Consider the following 26,009-nt stretch of genomic DNA (forward strand, 5'->3'; position numbering starts at 1 on the left):
GACCTTTAAATGTGTGAAGAAAACAGAAATAATACTCTGGCAGTATCCTTGCGCGGGGGAAGCCTGACCGAGGGCAATGATCACTGCCGAGGGACACCCTGGCACCTCTCGGGGGCGAAGGGGTGGGTGCGCAGGGGAATGCGGTGCTGAGGAAAGGCAAGCCTGGGGCCATTCCTGCGCGGGGAGGAGCCGCTTCCCGCTGGGGAGGAGAGTCCGTGTGTGGGGCGGGAGGGGTGAGGGAAGCGCCCGTGGGCTCCTCCCCTGCCCTCCGTCCCTTCGCCGCCGCGGTGAGTGCCGGGGAGGGCCGGGGCGCAGGGCTGGCGGGTTCCAGTGTCTGCTTTCTGTAAAGCAAAGTTTCTGTGGTGCCGCGTGAAAGGCTCGCAAGGTGGGAGGGGAAGGGCTGCGCCGCTCCCGAGCTGGAAACTTCGGGGCTCCGTGGTGTTTCCTCAGCAGGGTCCGTCCCGCCCGGCGGCCGGCGCTGTCTGAGGGGGAGTGGGGAGCGGGGACGGGCAGCAGCGCCCGCAGCTCCGCGGCGCCTTCGTACGAAGCACAGCAGCGCTGCCCGGCGTCAGTGCTGCTCCGGATGCTGGCGAGGACGTGGTGTTCCTGAGGGCTGTTGGGGAAGGGTGGCGAGGTCCCAGGGACCGGGGAGGTGGGAGGGATGCGTGGCTCCGCTCTCGCTGCCCCGAGTGGCCGTGGGCCGCTTGCTTCCCGAAGGCCGCAGCGGAGATCCCAGACACGCGGCACTCGCTCAGGCCCCGGTGCTGTGCCCACCTCAGGCGAAAGAAGCTGGAAGAGAAGGAGGCGGGAGCGGTTCGCAGGGCAGGATGGTGCCCCGTGGCCTGGCCGTGATTCCATCAGTTCCGTGATTCCATCCGCTGCGCTTTCCGTGTAGGAGTCACTGCTGGGTGAATGTGAAAATAGTAAATGGCAGTAGAAGAGCAGTTTCATGTTTATAGACAACAGTGAATTGCCCCCTCCTCCTCTGTCTCTTAACAAAAAAAAAAAAATCCCCAAGGTTTCTCTAGTTGGAGGAAGTTTCTTTGCTTTCTAGTAGTGGCTCCTTATTATTTATTGATCTTTTCCCACCGGGAAGTAGTTACAAGGAAGCCACATAAAGTCTTCCTGACAGGGGCTTAATGCGTCCAAACACTGTATATAAAGTTATATTTCTATACAGAGGAATCTGTTATCATATGTAGGAACAAAACCTGTGAGGGATGTGAATATTTCTGTCAAAGCCTGTGCCTTTTAAAGAAAAGCTTGTCATTTTACCAGATGGAGGCAGAAATAATTTCTTCTGTGTTCTTTTATATCTGTTGCTTTTCAAATAACTAGGGATGCTTACAAAAGCTTATGATACAATCAAAAGAGAGGGAGAGAGGGCAGGGAGGGAAAAGCACTGAGAGAAGCTGATCTCTGGGAGCCCAGAGCGATGCAAGAGCACGAGTTGTAATGGATTTACAGGAACGTGATGTTAACATATGGCTCCCTGGGCATTTATTGACATGTGTAGCATCACTGATGATAGTTAGACATTGTGAAGTGGGGCGTGATGAGTGTGCTTTAATTCACACAAACAGAATAATTTAAGATCTGCACAGGGACTCTGTAGAAGCTCTACCACTGCACCATTTTTGCTATAATAATAAAAGGCTATTTTTTAGTACCTTTGGGAATACATTGCATTGCTTTTCATCAAACATGCAGACTTTTTGTTTAGCACATGTGCCCATTTGCCTCTGATCTCTGCATGTTTTTTACTGTTCTTGAACTAAGTAAAATAGCTGAAGTTCTTTTAAATGTGAGAGCTGCTGTGTGGAAATAGGTGTTTTATTCACTTATTATAGTCAAAGACTGCCGCAGTAGAACACAAAATAAACTACGCTCACATGCTGAGATGGCCAAGGCAAAAAAGGCTCATTTATTTCTCGATATTTATAGAATTCCAAAAGTGACCATGGATTGGAGGATAAAATTGCCACTTCTCCAACCACACTGGTCAAACCAACAGTCCATCAATTCTCTCCTCCTCCAGAAAGGAATGCAAAACAGTCATTATTTACATGAAAAGTGTGTGAGAAACTGCATTACTAAAATGTAAACATTGGAAGGCTTAGAAGAACTTTAGAAGAACAGGGTGACAAAAAACTGCTGTTGCATGCATCACATAAGCTGTGGAAAATCAGTCACTTTTCTGTCTCTCCCAATGATAGCAAAAACTTGAATTTATGCTGGCCTGATAGAGTCCAGATTACCAAGCACACCAAAATGTCCAGTTCTCCTCTTGCTGTAATGACTCTGTAGTAAGTAACTGGCACTGTAAAATAGCTTTTCTCAGGAAACAAATCTGACTTGGAGACACAAAGGCTCTATTTCATGTGAAATGTTTTCATGCAGCCACCTCTGGAAGAGTGATCATGTTTTGAATGCTACGGACAGAAGGCTGTGCTAGTGGGGACTCCACTAGCCCTGGGCTGGCACTCAGGGTTGTGTGCTTCACTGTGGTCCTGCCACAGCTGGCTACTAGGTCCTGTGTAAATCCTGAAGATAATCCAGCTGCTGGCTGCAGGTAACTAGGTAACAGCAGAGGACTTTATTTCACAGGCAATTTAGAGGAACAGTTCTTGTCAGGATAGCAAGACTGCAGAAGAAGTAGTATTGACTGAGTTTGCAGCTCTTCAGAAATATTCTAGATTGGTCTCAAATTAGTTGTTTTAAGGGACAGTTGTTAATTAATTTGCTCCTTGTATTGTCTTTACTGCATCATTCTACACAGTCTCCTTGGGAGCAGCTGACTCAATTCCCTAGCTGACCCAGAAGTTGAAATGTGTTTTAGCTGTTCTGTAAAATCCTTCAGCCACTTCATCTACAATATTTGCCTTTGACAGGACATTGTTGCAATAAACCAGCACATTTTTTGCTGCCAGGGGTCTTGCACACTTGCCTTGTGAACAGGCATCACAGTTTTGTTAGAAGAAAAGAGCTAGGAGATCTGAGTAAAAAGAGGATGTGAGGAGGGCAGGGCCAGGGAAAGTAGAAATGAATATATGCTTGCACAATGCTGAGAGTAGAGGGAACTCGGAGGAAACACGAGATAGAAGTGCCAGTGCCTTCGTGCAGAAGGCATCGGTGCCACTGCAGTTTATTGACATGGGTTGTACAAAACCTTGCTGGAAGTACGATGCTTTTACTGTACCTCTTACTATGACAAATTTCATTTCCCTGTTTCATTTCCTCCTTATTCCTGGCCTGATCCCCATCTTGCTTCCTCTTTTTATTCTCAGTGGCACAGGTTTATGATTGCATTGATTGCCACTCTTGCTCTTGCTTCTCATATTGCTTCAATCCCCATCAACATTTCATTTGGCCAAGACCCTGTCTTCCCTTTCTTGGCTTTTACAGCTGATGGGTAGGTATTCTGGGTTCTTTTTAATTCCTTCTAGTCTGTTTCCTGCCTTCTTCACCTGATGGACTTTGCTGTCCTCAAAATGGCTAACTGCATTTCCTCTCCAACATCATTGGCAGCCTCTTTAGTAAGTAATTGGGTTTTTAATACTTTTCCTCTTAGGAACAAGAAGTCCATTCTGCTCCCAGATAGGAAGCTTTTCTCCATAAGTCTTTCTCCTGTTGTCTCCCCATACCAGACTCCTGCTTCATTTAGGCATCATCTGTCTTGTCTGTCTCCATTCCTCCCCAGGTGTTCTGCTGTTTCAGCTACTCTGTCAAGCTTGCAAGTCTTTCCCTTTTTCTTGCTCATTTCTCCAAATAGATGTGTTCACAAGCTGTTGCTGCTAGAACAGGTGATCTGTTTTGACTGTAACTTGTTGGAGCCTTGAGGTGTCTTTCAGAAAAATGATTTTATTCACTTTTTCCCTTTCAGAAGTGGAAGGCAGTACACTGAGGTGTCTCACATTAATGTGTGTCTCAGTCTTTCCTACCAGATCCCCATGACTGATGCAACATCAGTCACACAAATTGCACTGGAATTGAATCCAGCATCTGGAGGGCCCAAGATAAGGCAAAGAACACTGTATGCACTCTAGTAAGGAAGTGCTTTCAGTGCCTGTTTATAAGCTGCATGAGCTTTTACCTTTAAATATACCAGATGTTTAACCTAGCATTGTAAAACTGACAGATCCTTCCACGAGAGACTTTGCAACCTTGTGTTCCCTCACTGAAAAACTCATATTGAAGCACTATGGAAGCTGGGACTCTGCAGAAAGAGAGGTGATGGGCTTGCAGATAACCTGGAGACCTCATGTTGTCACACACGGGCCTCATGTTTTTAAAAACGCCACTAAACCCACCCCAACTGCAAAAAAAAAAAAAAAAACACCCCAACAACACAAAGAAAGCCCTAGTGAAACATAATCATATATGTCAAATTTCTTCATACAGCTGATACACTTTGCTATGAATATATGTAGCAGGAAGTCTTTCTGTTCCAGCACCATTTAAAGTGTTCAGCTCTTCATCTGGTGTGGATTTTCTTAATCTGTGAATGGTGTAAATTTCCATTTTTTTCTTACTAAAAAGGGCTGATGAAAAATACTAAGTACTCCAGTACTAGATGGTGTGGGGTTTTGCATTAAATTTAGTCTTTTCATTGAAAATATCACTGAGTACATCATCATGCACAGAATTCATATTGCCAGTGCTGATTTTCCTGCTTGGCATTTTTGTTCTTTCTCCTTTCCTCCCTGATGTTTCGCCTCACTTTATATTCCTTTTTGCTTGGTTTCTTGTTTCTCCATTCTCCTGCAGATCACCCTGTGTGAAAGGGAGCATGCTTTGTCCTGCAGCATTTGTATGCACACCTCTTCCAGTAGCAGCCATGGTTTGTACTGACTTGGACGTAGTCAGATGCAGGACAGACATCTTTGGGACCTTCTGGTCATTCCATATCGTGTTCTGTCCTGCTGCTGTATTTCTTCTTTCTTTTCCTATGCTCTTTGTAGATGGAACTGAAGTAGTAAAGAAAATACTTCTATTTGCTTTGTGCGCTTGACAACATGTTGGGTCATTCTTATGGTTTTCTGAATATTTGTCTCAGGTCTTCATACAAATTGCAAGAAAGAAAATGCATTAGAATAATGTGGTCCTGGAACAACCAAAGCAAGCAAGGAATGTTGGGTGGATGCAGTATCTTGAAAGAATAGGTTTAATATTTTAGTTGCGTGTTTTAAGATGATGCTATCTCTTTAAATAAAGCCTACAGATATTTGAGGCTAAATTATGTTTTCAGCATGCTTGGTCTTTATTCACGGAATGAACTTTCTTGAACAAAGAGATGTGCCAGTGTGGCTTCTGGAAAGCTGGGTGACTCAGAAATTAGCCACTTCCTCGGGTGGGTCATCTGAATGGGGTAATGAAAGCGTGATTTGTCTTGAGTAGATGCAGTCACTGAGTGGTGTGGTAAGAAATTCAGATCACTTGGTTACATTCCGTTTGTTGGAAACAGTTTTGCCATTTTGGAAGTTGGCTGTGAGCCGCACAGTTGTGCTGGGGATTTATCAGGTCTCAGCCCTTGGAGAGCCCAGCTCTTAATGCAGTTATCTGCATCCATGTAGGTCAGCAACCGTAAATTGGGACCTACTGGGAAATCTGAGGGGCTAAGCTGGTTTGCCTTGCTGGTTTGAGTGTAGATAGTTAGTATCACTAAAATGCAGTACCATAAACTGTGTCCTTCTCCAGCATCAATCAGGAGAAGCTTCACTGATGCAGACAGCAGCTTCTGATATAGACAACCCACAGAAGTGAGATTGTTCCAGTAGCAGGTCACTTAGAATAATCTGTGAGCTGGCAGGGCTCAGTTATAGCTCGACAGGGGAGCACTGGGAGCATTTGAAGAAGTTTGCCATCACTACAAATGTCTTGGGAAATTGTGAGAATTTTGTAGCAGCAGAGTTGGCACATTTACAGAATTGTTGAAGGGTTTTGTCTTTTGGTTTTGTTAATATGACTATAATCAGAATCTAAGAACATTCTTCCAGATATCCCCTGACCTGCTGAAACAACAGTATGTTTTAACTATTACAGGGCGTTGTCAGTCATTTGTGTTGATCATGGAGATTCTCACTGTCTGTGTGGAGGTGATTCATTTGTGATCTTGGAAAAAAATTAGCTTCTTGCATGGGAAATCGTGTGTGCAAGTTTGTACCTAAATAGTACCTAAATGAACTTAGGTACAGTTACAATGTTGAATTGTAACTACAATATAACTTCATGCCTACTGTATGGTGGGCAAATTAACTACAATTACAAGAAGCCCTGCTTTAGTAATACAATAGAGAGCAGTCTGACCCTCATTCCTCTTGCTTTATGCCTTGTAGAGAAAAATAGGAATAAATGAACATCTATAAAGAGCTCCCAAGAGGTGGTTTGGAGAACAAGGGCATACACTGTGTATATATTTGCCAACAAGGAGAGAGCATTCGTGCTAAAGAGTATGGTTTCAAAATAACCTCCCTCCTGGTGTTCGTGAACCTTGTATCCTTAGAAGTTAAACTCTTTTTCCTAGTTTAGCTAAAACTGCCTCAGAGTTCACAAGGCCTTGCTTTCAGGAACACGTATTATATTTGCAGCACTTCTTACAGTCTCTTGTTGTAACAATGAAAAAGCAGAGTGAATTGCTACTGTAAATTAATTCCTCCTACAAAATTAATTGTTATGAAGTATAATTTCATTCTGTTCATTTCGTTGTCCAGATTATGTTTGGACAGATGCCCTGCTTTGTCTACTGAAACATGAAAAACTAATAAAAAAAATTAAATTATGCATTAGGAATAGGCAGTTAATAAAGCAGATGCAAGTGCTGGTGTTTGAGGCAAGCTAGAGTAAAATACTGGTACAGGAGGGACACTGCCTATTGTAAATATTTTATTTTTCAAAACCTGAACAAATAAATTAAAGTACCTAAGGAAGAAATGTTATTAAGAAGTTGGCCATGGTGCTTCACAGAGTTTGGGAGTATTCTGTGATGTCTAATTGAAGGATGTATGTGCATAGAATAAGGTTTAAACTGAGGTTCTGTACAATTACTTTTTGCAGGCTCAGTGATGTGAAGGACACATTTCCCATTTGCCTGAAGTTAAATCTGAGCTGACCTGTCACTACAAATGGACAGTTTTTCAAAGATGAGGCTTGGTGGAGCAGCTTCTTGGTATCTCAACTATGGAAGGCCAACTTCGTGCTAATGTGGACATTTCTGTGAACAAACCTCCAGGAGCAAGGCCTCAGTCCTTCATTGCTTTGCTGAAGGTTCACCGAGAGCTTCTGGTCGGCAGGATCCGAAACACGCAGTGCTTGATTGATAACTTGATTAAGAACGACTACTTCTCCACTGAGGATGCAGAGATTGTTGTCCAGTTTCCTACTCAAGCAGATAAGGTATAATTGTTTTTTCTCTAGTCGGTGACGCTTTTGGTTACTTTCAGTTTATCACCAGATTTTAAGAGTTCATCCGATAATTTTACATCTAGTGTGTTTTCTAATCCTTGTTGTTTTGGAGTTTTCCCACCCCATTCTTCCTGGATGAGTGTCTCCAGCACATCCCTTTCCAGCTCAGCTGGCACTGCTGGTTATGCCCGTTGGCAGCTGTAGGAATTTAGCAGGGTGATAATTGCTGTTCTGTCCCTCCCAGCTGCAGCTTTGTCCTCTGATAAAGATGTGGCCACATAGTTGTTAGAGTATAGTAAGGAAAATCTGCTTAGGATGCTGTGGGATAGATCATCCTACTTTAGGAGAGGCAGAAATGGAATGTTGTTTTAGAAATCAGTGATTGTTTGTTGTCTGTATAAACACCTTCCTTTCTCTTTAAAGACCTATGTACATTGTAAATGTTTCTGTAGAAAATTGATGTATTCTGGCATATTTGGGGTTTTAATTCATCTTTGGACATCGGTAGCAAGAATTATTTCCTTTCATTAGGAGAAAATTACAGTTTACACAGTTGGTCTTTGCATCCTAGCTTGAAACAGCTGAGGAGATTGTTTCCCAGTCCAACCAATCAGGCAGCTTCAGAGCCCTGTCACAGTTAGGGGCAGGCAAACCATAAAAAATTCAAAGACCTTGGACTTCACCAACAGTGCAGATTTTCATAAAATAATCATTCTTGCTGGCATGTTGAAATGGTAACACAGTGCTCACACTGTGTGTAGGGTCAAAGCTGAATAAATGCACACTGTATGATTATCTCAATTTCTTATTGTTCACCATAATGTGCATAGTTGTTGTACCAAAGCTGAGGGGGAGGCCATGCATCAGGAGTCTATGCAGAGACAGAGAGCAGGCCACAGTAGTGTAAGTGAAGTAGACTCTGTGGGAGCTTCTCTGGAAGGCATAAAACTGCTTTTTAGAGCATACAAATTGTCAGAAAATGCTCCATGTTTGCTGTGCTGCATGTACATCACCCTGATTTAAGTTCACAAGAGACCACAGTCTCTGGAAACTCTTTGTCTGGTTTAGAACTGCATTCTTCATTCATTTCTAGCAAGGGGATCCTGACATTCAAAGTGTGCTTCCAGATGACTGCTCTGTCTTGCAGAGGGTTTTATACTAGCACTGCCTTGTACTGGTGTAGAGATCACCCTCTGCCTTGCCTGTGGAGGTGACACTTTGTGCTGAACTGCCCCAGCCACTGCCTGGTAGCCATTAGTTTTGGTAATGACTGCAGGCAGAGGGGCCATTGTACAAGAGAGCCTGGAGAATTGAGTTGCTGTGTTGGAAGGACAAGTTGTAGGGTTCTGGCTCAGCGTCAAGATCCAGGGAGGGATTCAGCCTCTGGACCTGGCTGGACCCTGAAGTAAATTCAAATGTGACTAGAGTATTTACAAATCAGAGGGTGAATTTAGGGCACTGAGAAACCACCTCTATTTTCATTTTGAACAGCACAGGATTTAAAATACATTATGTAGCCAAGCTGAGGAAATCCTTTGGGTTCCCTGTTGAAGAGTGGTATTTATCCATTTTGTTTCTGGTTAGTGTGATTGAGCTACAAGTTCAGTCCTTAACTTGCAGAACCAACTCTCTCACAGCATTCAAACACAAACGGCAGTTGGGTTTTGTGGTGGTTCCAGTTCTGAGCTGGATTTTGATTTCACCTTTTTGAAGCACCAGTTTTGATTCTGGCCCCCTGCTCCACTCCAGAAAGAATCCTAAAGCAGTTGACAAGTATTACTGTGATAAAATGCTGTGTATCAATGATCTTTCCCGTGGTGTTTCTTCAGGTTCGCAAAATTCTAGACTTGGTTCAAAGCAAGGGAGAAGAAGTTTCGGAATATTTCGTCTATGTCCTGCAGAAAGTCACTGATGCTTACTATGAGCTTCAGCCCTGGCTGGATGAAATAGGTTACAAGCCTTCAGAGAATATTTGTAGTAAACCTGTGGTAAATACAGATCCAGGTAAGGTCATGCATCTCTATCCCTTCCCTGAACTGCCCTGCTGTGTAGGAAGCTCCAACCAAGTGACAGGGGAGTAAAAGTTTAGGCAGGCACAGCCAGGGAAAATTAAAAGGCAAAATTAATTAGCCAAATTATAAGGCACACTGTATAACACAAGGGTGCTGTTGATAAATGACATCCTGTTTTGTTAAACTCAGGCTCTTTCTGCATTTGGTTGTGGGTATGTAACACAATGGCAGAACCACCTTGTGCCATCTGCAGTATTTTCTAGGCCTCTACTACAATTTATTAGCAACACTGTGATGTTTTGGCCATGGGCTAGCCAATATTTCATGATGAGAACAGTCAAGCAATGAGGCAGGTGGCCCAGGGAGGGTGTACAGTCTCCATGGGGGTTTTCAAAATCCAGCTAGACAAAGCCCTGAGTAAGCTCATCTGATGTCAGAAATGATCCCGTTCTCAGCAGGAGGTAGGACTAGACCTGAAGTCCCTTCCAACCAGAATTGTTGTCATCCTAAATGATGACTTTTAGCAGCCCTAAAAATCAGAGTTTAAGTATTGCAGAAATTATTTCCTCTGGAGAGGTTTTTCCATACTACATAAATATAAGAATTACTTTGTCCCCATCTAAAGCAAAGTTTCTGTTGAAAACCACAGGCCAACGTTGTGCAATAACTGAGATTCTCTTGTGGGTTTTTTGTCCTCTTAAAAATATCTTTTGAGGTGCCTGGTACTAGGTTTCTAAAATGCATGGCTTCTGTTTGCAATAATATAAATTACTAAAGAAGTTAGGAAAGAATAACCACCTACCTCATAGAACTGCAGTTAGAATACAAGTACAGTGAAATCAGTGACCAACAAGTACACAAGCCTTTGCAGAGAGTTAAGCAGCCTTTGACAAAGGGTCAAGGCCTTGGCTTTGAGTCTCAGTTGTAGGATAGCAACCCCTTCAACCAATGCAGCATCAGTACTGGCTTTCAGAAAGTAGTGGCTCACATGTGACCTTTCTTTAGCACCTGAATTTCCCAAGTGAGTGATGATGGCAGCACAAATATAATTACTCTTCCAAAGAACCCTTTCCACATTAGAATTATTTTAGTTTATTGCCCCCTCTGAGTTTCCAAAGAGGTGGGTCATTGTATACATAGGTTTTTAAATAATAATCTTTTTAATAATAGTTCACTGTCTTTTTAGTTAGCAGGTATTGCCAGAAACTCAGACATGAACTGGGGCGCGACTCCAAGTTTTTTATGTTGTACGCTCAGAAGGAGGAGATGCTGCTTGAAGAAATCTACTCCAACAGTATTATGGAGCTGGTCAGTTTTACCAATGAGAGTCTTGGCCAGGTGGGTCAATTAGAAGCCCTTTTTGATGATGCAGTTGGGCTAATTAATGAAGATGGAGAGACTATTTATGTCTACGGTGATGCAGGAATCGGAAAATCCATCTTGCTGCAAAAGATACAAAGCCTTTGGGCCAGGAAGGAATTGGACATAGGGGCCAAGTTTTTCTTCCGTTTCCGGTGTAGGATGTTTAGCTGCTTCAAGGAAGATGAAGCCATATGTTTGAAAGACCTGCTCTTCAAATATAATTGCTACCCAGACCAGGACCCCGCAGAAGTGTTCCATCACATCTTGCAGTTCCCTCATACAGTTCTTTTCACTTTTGATGGCTTTGATGAGATCTATTCCAACTTTGATCTCAGCAGCATACCTGAGGTATGCTCACCCAATGAACCCATCCACCCCCTGGCACTGCTCGTAAGCCTTCTCAGAGGAAAGCTTCTTAAGGGATCCAAGAAAATTCTTACTGCCAGGACAGGAACTGAAATCCAAAAAAACATCATTAGGAAGAAAGTGTTGCTCCGCGGTTTCTCCAGGAATAACCTGAAGGAATACACAGGTATGTTTTTCAAAGATGAGCAGCAACGAGCACTGGTATCAAACCAGTTGGAAGCTAACCCAAATCTCTGCAGTTTGTGTTCAGTGCCTTTATTTTGCTGGATTATCTTTAAATGCTTTGAGCACTTCCACTCCATGTTTGACAGCCATGAACTTCCAGACAGTTCTGTTACATTAACAGATGTATTTTTGCTCATGATTGAAGTCCACCTGAACCGATCTGTGAAAACAAGTTTGCTGAAGAGCAATATCAGGAGCCAAGCAGAGATGTTCAAATCAAGAAAGGAAAGTCTTCTAGCTTTGGGTAAAATGGCATACAGAGGGATGGAGAACTCTTCCTTTATCTTTGAGCAGGAGGAAGTCTCATTGGCAAACATCTCTGAAGAAGATTTGCAATTGGGCTTTCTCAGGACAGTTAAAGGTTACAGTGGCTGTGACAGTCAGGCCACTTATGAGTTCTTGCACTTAACCCTTCAGTCTTTTTTCACAGCTTTGTTTTTGGTTATGGAGGAGAAGGTGGGTACCAAGGAGTTACTTGCGTTTTTCAATGAATGTTCTTCCATGGAGACTGCTCAGACTACTTGCCTTCATATCCCCTGGTTGAAGAAACAGCTAGCAGGGGAGGATCCTTTCCAAAATAAAGAGCACTTTAATTTTACCAACATGTTCCTTTGTGGCCTGCTTTCTGGATCCAGGCAAAAGCTCTTCAGACATTTAGTTTCGCCTGCGGTCATTAAGAGGAAGAGAAAAACACTCATCACATACCTTGGGGAGAACATGAAATCCCGCCTGAAAGGCTACACTCGGTCCAGGCTTAAAAGCTACAATCAGGTGCAGGTGCAGCCCAACTTTGTGTGGATGCTGCGGTGCCTGTACGAGACGCAGAGTGAGAAGGTGGGGAGGATGGCCGCCCGCCGCATGCACGCCAACTACATCAAGCTGGCCTACTGCAACGCCTGCTCTGCCGACTGCAGCGCCATTGCCTTTGTTCTGCACCACTTCCAAAAGCACCTGGCTCTGGATTTGGACAACAACAACATCAATGACTATGGAATAAAGCAGCTGCAGCCTTGTTTCAGCAAGCTGGCAGTGATCAGGTAGGGGTCTCTGAATGTAAGCAGGTCCTTGCGTATTCTTCGTTTATTCCACAAACTGGTGGGCTGAAGGAGTCGATCTTGCAAGTGGAGGAAGATGAGGATTAGTGCTGCTGCAAATTAATGTTTCAGATCTTCTGAAATCTTTGTTCATTTAGTCACAGGAGCAGAGATAAGCTGTGAATTTGGAAACCAGAGTGGAAAGAGTGGAAACTTGTCCCTAGAAGAACAGACTGTTCAAACCTGTAGGTTTAGCTCCATCTCAAATTGTTTTGTCTCAGAAGAGGATTTTTATGAGAGAAGGTGCTTAAGGGAAAAAGGAAACATAAGGGCATCCTCCATTGTCTGAAGATTGCCTGAGGCATCTCTGCCCTTGGTCATAGGGGATAAGGGAGGTTCTCCTATTCACAATAACTCTTTATCAGAAGCTTTGAATTTCTTGCTTTTGCATCCTGTCAAAATGTCTGGCTTTCATAGGACAAACACTATCATGTACATCCATGAAAGAATGTAGTTGATGCCTTCAGATGTGGTGTTTCCCCTGAGGTATTTTGCAGGGAAGAGATGGCTTTGTGTGAACAGGGAGAACTAACTCTACCTCTGACATCACAGGCCAGATGGTTTCACCTCCAGCCCTTTGAGCTTGTACCATGTAGCTCTATCTTATTTGTCCAAACATTTAGGTACAGAAAATCAGGAACTTCATATATATTTCTTTTTAAACTCCTTCAGCCTCATGAGAATTTTTTTTAACAACTGGATTTATTCCTCCTGTTTGGCTGTGCCTTGCCTTATTTTCCTCCAGGAATAAATCAAACACAGTGACTTGGTTTTTTTTCCCCAGTTATTTGCAAATTGACTGACCTCCCAGGAGAAAGCAATAAGGAAACTCCTGGGAAAAATGCATAAGTACGTAAGGCAAAGAAGAAAAGGCCAGCCTTTCATTCTTCATGCCTATCATGTGATCATGCCATACACAGTGTGATTGATTAATCCTAACATCATCCCCAGCACCAAAACAGTCTTTTAGGTTGCCCTTTTAGGATCTATGGGTCTTCAAATGTTGAAACTTTTATTTCTAACGAGCAATTTCTGCAGGTCAGGAAGTGTTGTTTCCAATGACTTAACTATCCCTTTCAAAGAAGCAGGCTGTCCTGATCTGTAGAAATTGGCTGATGTCTCCTGTGTGCTGGTGCATTCCAAAGGGACCAGGCTGCTAACTAGCAAAGGCTGGGGAGGCTTTTGGTGATAAGGAAGTCTCAGCAGGAAATCTTCAGCTACGGAGTTTGTCTGCAAACTAAATGTAGCCAAAATGTTTTCATAGGGACAGCTTTACCCAGAAAATGTGATTCATGGCAATTGGAATGCTTCACTTGAACCTGCCCATAAGGGGAAAAAGCTTGAGAAGTTACAAAAAAAAACCCCCAAACCAACAACAAAAACCCCACCCCAAACAACTGTAAGAAGCATTTTTATTCAATGAATGACTGACATTGATTTGTTTCGTGTCTGGCTGGGACAATAAAATTAGAAACATCTAGCAGACCCATGGGAGTGCAGTTCTGTTTTCTGGCCAGGGCTTTTCACAACCTTTATTTGGTGAAGCCTGAATGTGTTGTGACTTTCAAGATGCCTGGCTTTCACTGTGTACTCAGAGAGAAGATTGCAAGACTAGTAGTTTGGACAGCTTGCTTTTGCTAGGGTGTTAAGCAGACTTTCTTCCTGGAATCACAGTAAGCACAGGAGGAGGGTGAGATGTTTATCTGGAGTCTGACTTCCTACATTTCATTGTTCTTGGTTCTGTGGACAGCTTCCAGAGCATTACCTAGGAGATCTGGGGCTTTCTGATTTTTATCAGTTTTGGAATGAGCCACATGAACGTGAGCTCACATTTCCCTTAACAGCTTTTAATATGTGGCATAAGGACCTGTTAAAATATCAGAGGAAAATGCATAGGCCTCCAGTCATTTGTTAACTCACAGGTTATGAATATTTCTAGTATGTATTGATTCAGACTTTTCATTCTCTTCTTTCCAGGCTCAGTGTAAATCAGGTCACAGATCACGGCGTGAGGATCTTGTATGAAGAACTCTCCAAGTACCAAATTGTGTCTTTTTTGGGGTATGTACCCAGCTGTGAGCAAAACACAGCAGTGATACTAGAAAATAAAACTCTAATGTTGTCAGTACTGACACAGCAGAGGTGGGGTGGAAACTACAGTTTAAGAAAGCAGCTTTTTGTGTCAGAAATGATTCTGTGACAGTTCACTGGGACAAGGACCACAGTTTCCTCTCCCATCACACTCTCTCACAGCCTCCTGCTGGCATCAAACCCTTCTGTGGCACAGTGTGGACAGTTACTGAGCTGTGTGAGCTTGCTAATTTTTATACCGAAAGCCTTCTGCTGTGGAAGAGATAGACTGCAAGCAAGAGAGCATGTGTAGTTATAGCCTGATGTTTTCTCCACTGTAAACTGATTTATTTCAACTATGCAAAGCAGATACAGCTTGGTAGAGACTGCTGTCAGGAACATGCAGTTTCAAGTGTCATGTTCATGATACCAATTTTTTTCAAGAGCTTAATTAGTTCTTAATGAAGTTGAAGCTGGAAGGCACGTTAGCTCTGACTTCCTGCTCTTGGTTAAGTAGCTACATAAAAATGACTTTTTGAAAGGTGAACATGAATACCAAGAATAGCTTTTTTCCTCCAGTGCCCTGATGTAAGTACAACTGCTCAGGTATCTGCTCTTCAGTAATATTTGCAAGGGGATTTTATGACTTTTAAAAGACCAAAAGTACATTATGGTGTTTTGTCTCCTGACTTATCTTCTGGCAATATTATTTCTGTACTAGCACAGGAATAAAGGGAAGCTTTGTTTGCTTGTGGAGACCATTTATTTTTAAAAAATTATATAAATATTCATGATTTGCAGTCTGGTCTCCTTATGTTTTATATCTAGCCCATCACAATATGAATTATATATCAAAATAGAAATACAAGCAACTGTGAATATGTACAAAGCTGCACAGAAAAGATAGATTCTATGTGTGAATCATAAAACATTCAGGTTGTAAATATTTAACAGCAGTAATAACCTATTTTTACCAATGTGATTTTTCTTTAAGCTTATACAACAACCAAATCACTGATGTTGGAGCCAAATATGTTGCAAAATTAATTGAAGAGTGTTCAAGCCTGGAATATGTTAAGTATGTTGGACTGTTTTTCCTTTCTACACTATCCTAATTAAGGTTAAGCAGCTTGAAAGGGGAGGAAGAGTAGAAAAAAAGACCAAAATTGTATTTGAAATAAAATATAATTTAGGTTGCAGTTGTGTATTTGTTTTGCAGTAGTTTAGCAGTGGATGGCAGCAGGTGAAACTCTTGAATCCATAGTCTTTTCTGGAATACAGTAGTGAGTTAAAGGAGTGCATGAGATCTGTTCTTTACCTAAATCCAGTCTGAGCACCTGAGCGAGGCTTAAGCAGTGCATGGACCTTGTTGCTGCTTCCAGCAGGCAAATTCTCTTGGATTTAGTACTGAGTTTTTTAGTGTCTGATCTTTTATGGGCCACTGGGGTCAGGCTGTGCTGGTGTCCTTCCTCAACTCTGGAATTCCCCAAATTCACTTGGTGAGTTGTTCCCTTTAATTCCTGGAACTTCCCCAGATAAGAGTGTCTGGCCATGCACATTGGTTGGACATAAAGGTAGATCATTAACCAATGGTTTAATTGTGACCACAGCAGAAACCAGAGGTAGCTGCAGCAATGTCAGCTTTTGGAGGGAATGTAGGAACAGGCAGCCAGGGACTCTTGAGTTCTAGTCCTTGTTCTACCACTGACTTGGTCTGAAACCCCACTCTGGCCATATCCTTCCTACTTGAAATTTTGCAGAATTTTGAAACCCAGGAGCACTTAGTTCTTTCAGTGCTTTAACAGTGCTTTGCTTATTCAATGTAGCTTTCACAAAAAAGGCCTGTTGAAAGATGGTTGCTTTCAGGCTACATAGTAACCCTAGAGACTGTTTTGAGATAGAGTGCACATTCATGTGTCCAAAGTCAGCCAAACAAGACAGTTTTATGTAAATGCAGTGGCTTGGGGGTTGCGGGGTAGGGTTGGGGGTTTGGTCTGTTCTTTAAATCAATCTATATGCAATTATCTCTCCCTTGAACTCCAGCCATTTGATATCCACATAGACCAAAAATAGAAGAGGCCTTGTGTAAAATTCCAGCCGGAGACTGACTGCTGCACTGACCTATGCCACTGCCTAGAGCCTGTGCTTACAACAGAAAGACTTGAAATTATTGCAGTCTGTGCCTGTCAGCTGCAGTCTCCTCTGGAAACACACAGTCAAGAAATATTCTGTTCCCTGTGGCATCATGAAACATGCTGCGTGTAATTCATGAGCTCTGTAGCAATTGCTGAGACTATGAATTATATTAAAAACAAGGGGCCGGGGTCCTTGCCCTGAAGATCAGTTCTTAAAGCTCATTTCTAACATACTGAGCACCAAACCCAAGACTCTACTGCAATACTTCTGATTTGGAGGGCTGACATGTAAAATATGCAAAAGACAACATAAAATTATGTCTTTTAGCCAAAGGTCAAGTGCCTGCAGTGTTTTTCACTCTGGGTTAATCTTTGATAACTGCAGGTAACCTGCAGAGTTAATTAGCCTTAAATACACTTGTGTGGCTTTCTGAACTGGTGTTCTGATAGCTGCACAGTTGTCAGTGATGCCCCTCATCAATTTCTGTACTTTGTGCAGAATAGGAGCAAACAAAATAACGAGCGAAGGAGGGAAGTGCCTTGCCCAGGCCATCCAGAAGAGCCAGACAATGTTTGAAATTGGGTAAGTTCAGTGCTAAAAAGCAGAAGTTAGGGCTTGATCTTGGCCAGGCACCTGTAAATCCTTAGGATTCCTTTTTTTCATGCTTACCTTCTCTCCTCCTTCTATTCCTTCCTTCCTCAACAGCTGCATTAGAACAAACGAGTGTAGAGGCATAGGCACATTTTCCATGGAAAATGAGGGCTGCTTTGTTGTTCCTCAGTTCACACAGTGTTTGGTTTGGGTTTTGGCATCTGTTTTTTTCTTTTTCACTGTTAAAGAACCTTAAAGGAGAAACAAACAAACAAGAGGACTGTATATACAGCTAGCCACTTTCTTTATGGCACCACAACTCCTCTAGAGATACTTGGTTATTTTTAAGTCTGTGGTTTTATGACAATTGGCACTGCATCCAGTTATTGAGTGTCATTGTTACACCTGTCAAACCTTCTGCATCACATGCTGATAAAGTTGTGAGCTGGGAGAATAAAAGGGTGTTCACATCGTCCTTTTCTCTCAGGCTGTCCCTAACTGCAAAGTGCTATTATTGGAGAGAGGTCTTTAGTTACTGCTCTATTTCTCAGGAAAGGTGCTAGGTTTCATTTATTTTATTTATTTTTATCCCTTCTGGCAAATCCCAGTTTCTCTTTTCACTCTACAGGAGAACACATTTCTTAAAATTTAGTACTTGAATACATGGAATTAAATCCTCTGCTTGGCCATTGTGAAAATCACTGTAGCCGTGAAACATGGAGATTGTATTTGTACAATCAGATTTTTGGCCTTTAATTTTGTTGTTCTACAACATTTCACAAATGCAGTGAGCAACCTGCACACTTCCATATAGCTGGGTCTGCTGTGCTGTACTTGCTGTAATTTCAGTGAAAGACTCCTATTTTCTCCTGTGGAGGAAATGATCACTCCAAATGGACTTAGGCTAGCTTGGACAGAAATGTTGAAATAGCAAACTGCCCTGGCTCTGAAGGACAAGGAAATTCTGGGGTATTTACTGGAAGTCCATATGTTTAGATACCACAGAGTTCAATTGATTTTAAAAGAGCTGCCAACTAATTACCCATAAGCTGAGTGTGGCTCTGAGTCATCAAGCCAGGATCCCTGTAAAAAACCCAACAACGCAGACTTCAGCAGAGGTGTTTCCAAACCTCGTAATGCAGGGTGAATTTTCAAAGTGGTTACTCTGCATAGAAAGGATTTGACCAGGTACTCCTAGTTTCTGATCAAATCTCTCCAACTTGTACCATGTTACCTTCTCTCACAAAATAACCCCTTGTGTAATCAAGGATTGTTTTGCCTTTGGAAATATTATTTCTTACCAATGTGCAGCAAGGTGATCCTGAAAGCACTCCTGCTGCAGCAGGCTGTCTCTAGAGCTGCCTCTGTGCTGTGGCCTGAGGGTGCTGGTGTGTCAGCAGAGGTTACTGGTGCCATGTGCAGGCAGTGGAACATACCTGCCTCAGTGGGGAGGGTACCTGCCAGGTTCCTCACAAGCCTGAAAGACTGTGAAGTAATCAGGAAGGAGGGGAGGGGAGAGAAACAGGGAGAATGCATTGCCAAGAGTCAGTAGGGCAGCACAACTGATATCTCATGTTCTCCTCTCTTCACTAGGATGTGGGGTAATCAAGTTGGAGATGAAGGAGCAAAGGCATTTGCAGAGGCCCTGAGGAACCACCCCACGTTAACAAACGTGAGGTAAAACACCGGCAGAGCCAGGCAGCTCGGTGCAGTGCTGGCTTTTCCATCCTGCTGTGAAGCAATGACTCTTCCCACCAAGGGCTGGCTTGGAATGCCATCTGGTATGGCAGCCTTTGCTGTGCAGCCAAGAGGTTCCTGGTGCAATTGAGAGGCCAGACTCTGTCAAAAAGCCCTGTGCAGCCTTTAGGCAAGTTAAAAATACCACATGACTGGCATCCTTTCCTCTGTGTGCACCTCCTCCCCTCATGCTGCACAGAGTTCTGGCATTTGTGAAGGCACATGGTCAGTGGGTGCCATTTTGATCTGGGAGCATTAGCAGGAGGAGGCACCAGCTGTCACAGAATCAGGTTCCCAGTGAGTTCAGTATTAACAGCATCTTTTGAGAAAGAACAGCAGCTCGTACCAAAGTATTTTTCAGGCCATTATGTGAGGGGCTGGGACACTCTTACATTTGGGCTCATCCTGTGCTCCAGTGGAGCTACACCACCACACATTCATTGCTAGTGAAATGTCATCCTCACTGGAGTTGAGGGATGGATCTAAACCAGCCTTCTGGAAGCCATAACACAGGTGAGATTGGAAGCACAGCAGAAACCAGCATGTTAAACAGCCCATTCCCTGCTAAGCTTTCAAATGCTGGCTGGGAGTTTAAGGATTTAAAGATGTTTTGGGAGTCCCTCCACACAGCTGGAGCGCTGGGTTCATGGTGACTCTCTCTATTTGTCTCCCAGTTCCACTGGCCTCCACGGTGAGGGGAGCAGGCAAGGCTCCTTAGTTTCCCCACAAGGTGGCACATGGCACTAGTTTCTTCAGAAATACTCTGGGCGTTTGGAGATCTCTGGAGAGTTTATTGCTGCCACTTCAGATCCAGGGATTTCAGAGCTGGTGCCTTGTCCTCTTTTCTGCAAGCATGTAGTCAAGCTTAAAAATTAAAAGCTGAACAGGTGCAGTGACCTAGATATATTTAAACTTAAAAGCCATCTGAAATAGCCATCTTCCCATAATTGTACAATCCATCCAGACGCATCAGACTTGAAAGAAAACATTTTGAACTTGAATCAGAGCTCAGGGATTCTCAGACAAGAGCAAATATGCTGATGAATGTGTTTGCAGAAATAAAGAGGAGTAACTGTGCTGTCTCGAGCTTGGGTTTGCTGGCACTTGTGCAAGGTGAATCCTCTGCTCTGCAGTGTACTTGCTCTTGGCTTCATTTCTTACCTCCCACTGGCTAACCTTGCTCCATGATTAGAATTCATAGTAAGTACCTGTGGTAGCTTTATGTGAAGACCCAGGGAAGTAAATCCCTACTACATCAGTTTACTTTACTTGCCTTTGTTAGGCCCAGTCATGATGGACTGAGAATATCCAGTTTAAGCTGAAGCTAGGAGGGACTCATGCCAATACATACTGTGCTATTGCTCTACTTGGTTCCCCTTTCTACCTTTTTTGAGGCCTTGCATTATTTTGAGAGGGGAGATGCACTTTGAACTCTGAAAGCCCAGAGCATAATTTTGACTGGATGATTTTGCCAATGTGTGTTCAAAAAATGAAGGGCAGACTAAGAAATATTTATGGTTTGTAGTGAAAAGCATTTACAAGCTCATCTCTCCATACATAACAGAAAGTGTTGTATTTGGAGGAAGAATTAAGTATTTGGATGCCTGAAGGACTTAAAGGACAAAGTGCCCAATTCGTACAGGGATGACAAACACGTGCAAAAACCTGTGTACTGCTAAGCACAGCTCTTTGTCCTTGTTAAGAGCCTCAACTCTGAAAATTACTGAGTGTAACTCTGCTGTCAGTCCCAAGAGCACAACTCACTGACAGCAGAACTTTTGGACTGTTTGATAGACCTGCGCTCAGGCTGCAGACTGTGAACTGCTCTCACTTGTAAAAGTTGTAAAGGGCTCAGTGGTTTGTGAAGTATGTGAGTCTTTGAAACACACAAATGCTGAGCGGTACATCTGGGAAGCAGATCACCCAGGATATTCCCTTGTATTTGGCAGTGGGAGAGCCAGGTGGTGCTGCGTGTCAGACATTTGTATCTTTACTTCACAGTCTCGCATTCAATGGCATCACGACAGAGGGAGGCAAAAGTATTGCTGAAGCCATGCAGCACAACAACTCCGTGAGGATATTCTGGTAATTGACAGTGTGGTCTCTTTCTCCTCTGCTTCCTTTTCCAGAGCTAAATGCTGGTTTATTTCCTCCAATCCCATCACCCTTCCTACTCTCCTTCTCTCCCTGCCCTCATCCCCTCTGCTTTCCCTATCAGCAAGCTGTAATATATCCCTTTGGAAGAATGTGGGCATGAGTAATGGATCAGCAGCATGTGTCCTTTGGGATACATTCCAGTGACCAGTGTCATGCCTCACTCTGCTCCCTCCATTTTGCTTTCCCATCTTCTCTCCTTTCCATCATCTGAAGTCAAGTTCTTTGTCCTCAGTTTTTGCACCTCTTCAGTGTTGTCTGTACCTTTTCCCACTACACCTCATTCACTTTTTAGACACTAAAGCATCATGAGAAAGTATCGCTAGAACATTGCTCAGAGAAATAAAGATCTGATACTCTTGTCTCTTTTACCTCCAGGGCTCCTCTTCAATATCTCTTTGTGTCCAGCCTTTACAAATTGCTCAGGGCAGGAACAGCACATCCCCCTTTGGCTGTCTAAAGCTAAGTCACAGACAAGCTGCAAAAACAGGGGGCTGGAAAATAATGTCAGCATCCTAAGTGAACATTTTCCCTCCCACTTAGGTTGACTAAAAACGAGTTGGATGATGAGGCAGCAATGAGTTTTGCAGAGATGCTGAAGGTCAACAAGAAACTGGTGCATTTATGGTGAGTTACATTCCACAGTGGCACAGGCTCTTTGGCAGTCACTACATTAAAGCTTCACCTTCCAAGTCTATGTAGGTCACAGTAACAGCTTCTGTGCATGGTCTGGATGCAGCTGACTGCTTGTAGACAGTTCTAACGGGAAGTTAATAAAGCTGCTGTCTAGCATTTGGAGCCTGCTTCCATACAGGGAAAAGTTCAAGCTGTTTCTGGTAACTTTCAAACTAATGATTGATTTCATCTCTCGTTAGGGGAACAGTACTGGCCTCAAAATCAAAAGCTTAAAAAAAAAAAAACCCAAACCAAAACCCCAAGCAGACAGCTAGAATAGAATAAGGTTATTACAATTCTTTCTGTTTATTATCATGCTATGAAAGTAACTTTTCAACCAAGAACCTAGGAGACAGAGATTTAGATACATGTCACATTTGCCTGATGCTTTCTTTTCTGATGCAAGACACTCATCTCCAAGACATCAATCCCCAGGAAACCAGGAAACTATTTCTAGCAATCACAGTAAGACTTTTTACACTTCTAAGAAAACGCAGCATTGGCTTTTCTAATCCAGAGGTTGCCATTGGATGGGGTTGAGCAGATGTGAGTTGTAAAAAAATAGCCATCCATTAATTTCAAGTGATCCAGGGGAACATCAGACATGGAGTCCCTTTGTATGCTTTACGAAGACTTGCTGACCACACTCTAGCACACTCCCTGTATTAATCCCAGTTCCAGCCCCTTAGGCACCCATGCTGGTTGTCATGGGTGCCAGGTACTCATAGCCTCTTCTGAAAGCAGCAGAAGCTGTGGTGCCCATCACCCTGAAAATGAAAAGACAGTGGGGGAAGTGCTTGATTTCTTTGTGCACAGCTGCAGATATAATTCACTGATCAGTTTGTGTTGAATTCATAATAAAACTTACTCCAGCCAAAGCAGACATAGTAATCAAGATAAATGTCTTTGTCATGGCTCAGTGTTGTCCAAGGATGTTTTCCAGTGGACAAATTCATATCCTGCTTTGTTGATTGCCCAGTGGATACCTCCAAAAGGTGGTGACCTGTATAGATAGTTGAACTTGAGGCTGAGTTAAATTCTTTTTCCAGTAGCTGAAAGATTCTAGTGGATCCCTTTGCATTTTGATTCCAAATGCAGAAACTCCTTTAATGGGAATGCCTCCCTCCCTCCTTCCCTCCCTCCCTCCGAGATTGTTCAATACACTCCAGTTTTCAGCCTCATACTGAATCCTGAAGGATTCATGCAACCAGTTACATGGAATGGTATAGCTGGGGGGCTCACCATGATAGACTGAAAGGTGAGTATTGAATTAAGCTAGGCTGATGAGTATTTTTATACTCATGCAGATGAGTGGCCTTTGTTCATCTTTAGCGAGTGAGATGGTCTAGTTAAAAGTTACCTACTGCTTCATCAGTTTCACTACTTGAGGATCTTATGTATGGTTTTTTTCCTTCCCTAATCTCAGATGAGACATAAGTTTTAGCTGGTAAATTGGCTTCACTGGAACTTGCACCTGCTCATACCAGAGTCAAAGTCATTGCTTTATCTTCAAAGATCTTGTTGGTCTGATAAGCAAGACTGGAGCATTTGGCAGCTTCTAGATCATAGCTGCTAAAACACTAGGCCTACACAGGGTCTGTATTCAGAATTTTCTGTACATCACTTAAAAATGTCTCACAGTCTTCTTAGTAAGAAAACAGAGCTGAGAGGTTTGTCTGTCTCACTCTAAATACCACAGTCCCATACCACTAGAGAACAGTTCATAGCAGAAATTTGTCAGCTGTGTAATTAAAATTGCTCAGTATCTCCAGAATGCAACCACATACAAGATTAAAAGGAAAATATTAATACTCTGAGCTCTGTTTCTGAAAGTGCACAAGGGGCATTTGACCAATACTGTGTACCATTCTCACAGATAAAATCACAGTCATTTTCTTGTGGCAGACAGCTTTGCTCCTTGCTGTCAGGCTGAGCATAGGTTGTGTATGTGCTGCAAATTAGTTTGCATGTTAGATTGACATGAAATGCTTTTTTTTAGGCTTATCCAGAATCAGATTACAGCCAAAGGGGTGAAGTGCCTCAGCGAAGCTCTCAAGGAGAACACGACTATTCAAGAAATCTGGTAAAGGTCCCTTTCTCTAAGGGTCACTTTGTAAACTTCCTTTCCCTTTAAAACCCTACTGACCTTACTACTTCCCAGCCTAAAAAATTAAGAGCAAGTTTATGTGAGGCAGGGGTTGTAGTTCCAGCTGTGGATTTCAGACAGGTAAAAAGCCACTGTCATTGAAACATTTCCATGTGTGTGTGTTATGAATGTCAGATGGTTTTCTTGGTTCACATATGTCATACCACTGATTTGCAGAATCAGGGCCTGAATTTATAGACCCAGCTTTGCTTGTTGTTTTTATTTTTAAACTTCTGAACATGTTCATGCTTTTCAGGACCTAAATGCCAGGCAAGCAGGAGATAGTCACCTTTAATCAGCATTGCTAGTCTGGTTTGCAGAATTTGTGCTTGGACTTTATTGGGTGGTGCACCAAACATACTGAAAGTGCTAAGCTACAAGGAGATTAACTTTTTGTAGGATTTGTTTGTTTTAGATTAGGTGGGCATCACACAGTCACACGTGTACATTTAAGGCAGAAAGCCAAATACCACATTCCTTCCCTCACCTCAGGGAGCTCAGGAGTCAATAGAACTGAGCTGGTTTTAGCACTGCTGCTTTATTATTGAACATGAAATTTATTTTTAAATATATGTATTTGTTTTAGTGAAAGGACACTGAATTCTTGCTTAGAAAGACAATGACTCACTGTCTGACTGGTGTGTTCCCTGGAGATGTGGAAGTGGTACTTTTTCCAAAAGCCATTGTCAGCTTTCATCTACAGAAGAGGCATCAATTCCCCCTCAGATCATTCTGAATCTTCAGACTGAAATCTGTCTTTTGATTCTGGCCTGAATGTTCAGAGGCATTCATTAACCCAAGCAATTTCATAAATCTGCATGGTTTAATGGATTTTAACATATCTGAGAGCAGCACTTAACCAGGCTGCTCATTTTCAGGGGTGTCAGTATCAATGTAGATTATCTTTACGTAGCCAGAATTGAAAATTTTGCTATTGGTCATTTCATGTTAATAATCCCTGAGTACTTCACAGAATTTTCATCCCATGTTGTCATGGAAGACACAAAATACTCTGGAGACTTAAAATATCTTTAAACCAGCCCACTGCACATTAAGCACTTTTGTCAACTCTGTGCTGCTTGCTGAAATGCAGACAGATGGGTTTCCAGTGCCAAGTTCAGTTACTGGAGCTTAGGTGTGTGTTCAGGTTTTGTTTCTGAGGCGAAGCCTTCTTCCTTGGATGTGCAGTGGGAACAGCAGTGCTGTATCCAGCCTAACACCCATTCCCAGCTGAGAAGCATGCAGCCCACGTGACACTGCAAACCTCTGCACCAAAAATGGTGCACACAGATGATGGGAAATGGTCACTACCTCACTTTCACTCACATCCCTTTTGTTGTACTCCTCCAGCTTGAATGGGAACCTGATAAGCCAAGAAGAGGCCAAAGCTTTTGAAAATGAACAGCGGATCATTTGCTTTTGAATGAGGACTTTCCCATTTTGCCAAGTTGGTGTTAACAAAGGCTACTCCTACACTTGGACTGCAGAGTTTATAAAGGCATCAATCTACAGTGCTCGTGGCAGGAGAGAGATACACAATAAGCTGCCTTTTTATGAACACACTGCACTCCCTCAGTTCCATCCCTTACCCTGCCTGTTATTTTTAATCCTTTTGGTGAGTGGGAAGTTGCCTGGGTAAATAATTAATGTTTGTTTGGTGCTTTGAAGATGAAATGCAAAGTGTTAACAGACTAAATCCACTGGCAGGTGTATGCATTTTGATAACTGAATTTAAATCTATTCTGTACAGTGATGTAAATAATCTCTTAACTTATTTATATACGTAAATAAAGACACACAAGTATACTTATACAAGAAAGGGTGCAAGATGCACAAACTCCACCAGTTCTGAGTATTACCTGCCTCAGAACTGAAAATGAAAATATACACAGCTTTACCAGAAACGGTATCTCTAGTAGTTGCTCGGTGTGCGTGTTTTGAACATGAATTCCTTCTTCCTGCCCAGAAATTAGGTCCCTCTTTCTCCACTGACTACAGGCAGCATTATAGACAGTGCTTTTTTTTGTTGTTGGGTTTTTC

The 26,009-nt window shown here is 42.8% G+C and overlaps 1 protein-coding gene and 1 long non-coding RNA gene across 5 annotated transcripts in view; one reads left to right on the forward strand and one right to left on the reverse strand.

Moving 5' to 3' along the window:
* Positions 1 to 211: 211 nt before the first annotated feature.
* Positions 212 to 25,878, forward strand: NOD1 (nucleotide binding oligomerization domain containing 1). Of its 4 annotated transcripts, none has more exons than XM_064415837.1 (12): positions 212 to 287; positions 7,054 to 7,392; positions 9,231 to 9,405; positions 10,600 to 12,403; positions 14,438 to 14,521; positions 15,525 to 15,608; positions 17,165 to 17,248; positions 18,851 to 18,934; positions 20,996 to 21,079; positions 21,692 to 21,775; positions 23,823 to 23,906; positions 25,320 to 25,878. In XM_064415837.1, exons 2-12 carry the CDS (start codon positions 7,177 to 7,179, stop codon positions 25,390 to 25,392), a joined length of 2,856 nt encoding a protein of 951 aa, XP_064271907.1. In that variant the 5' UTR covers positions 212 to 287; positions 7,054 to 7,176; the 3' UTR covers positions 25,393 to 25,878. The 4 variants fall into 4 exon arrangements, 2 of the variants coding, with proteins under 2 accessions (XP_064271907.1, XP_064271908.1); XM_064415838.1 differs by lacking the exon at positions 212 to 287 and adding an exon at positions 297 to 385; XR_010360039.1 differs by lacking the exon at positions 25,320 to 25,878 and having other exon boundaries at positions 21,527 to 21,775; positions 23,823 to 23,888.
* LOC135298146 (uncharacterized) overlaps positions 348 to 26,009 on the reverse strand; it is a 29,849-nt gene continuing 4,187 nt past the window's right edge. The window contains exons 2-3 of the long non-coding RNA XR_010360140.1: positions 17,336 to 17,508; positions 348 to 904 (exon numbers count right to left, since the gene is read on the reverse strand). This is a non-coding gene — a long non-coding RNA (uncharacterized LOC135298146). The remainder of the gene's footprint in view (positions 905 to 17,335; positions 17,509 to 26,009) is intronic.

Source organism: Passer domesticus, chromosome 1 (assembly GCF_036417665.1).
Source record: "Passer domesticus isolate bPasDom1 chromosome 1, bPasDom1.hap1, whole genome shotgun sequence".
In the NCBI taxonomy this organism is placed as follows: Eukaryota; Metazoa; Chordata; class Aves; order Passeriformes; family Passeridae; genus Passer; species Passer domesticus.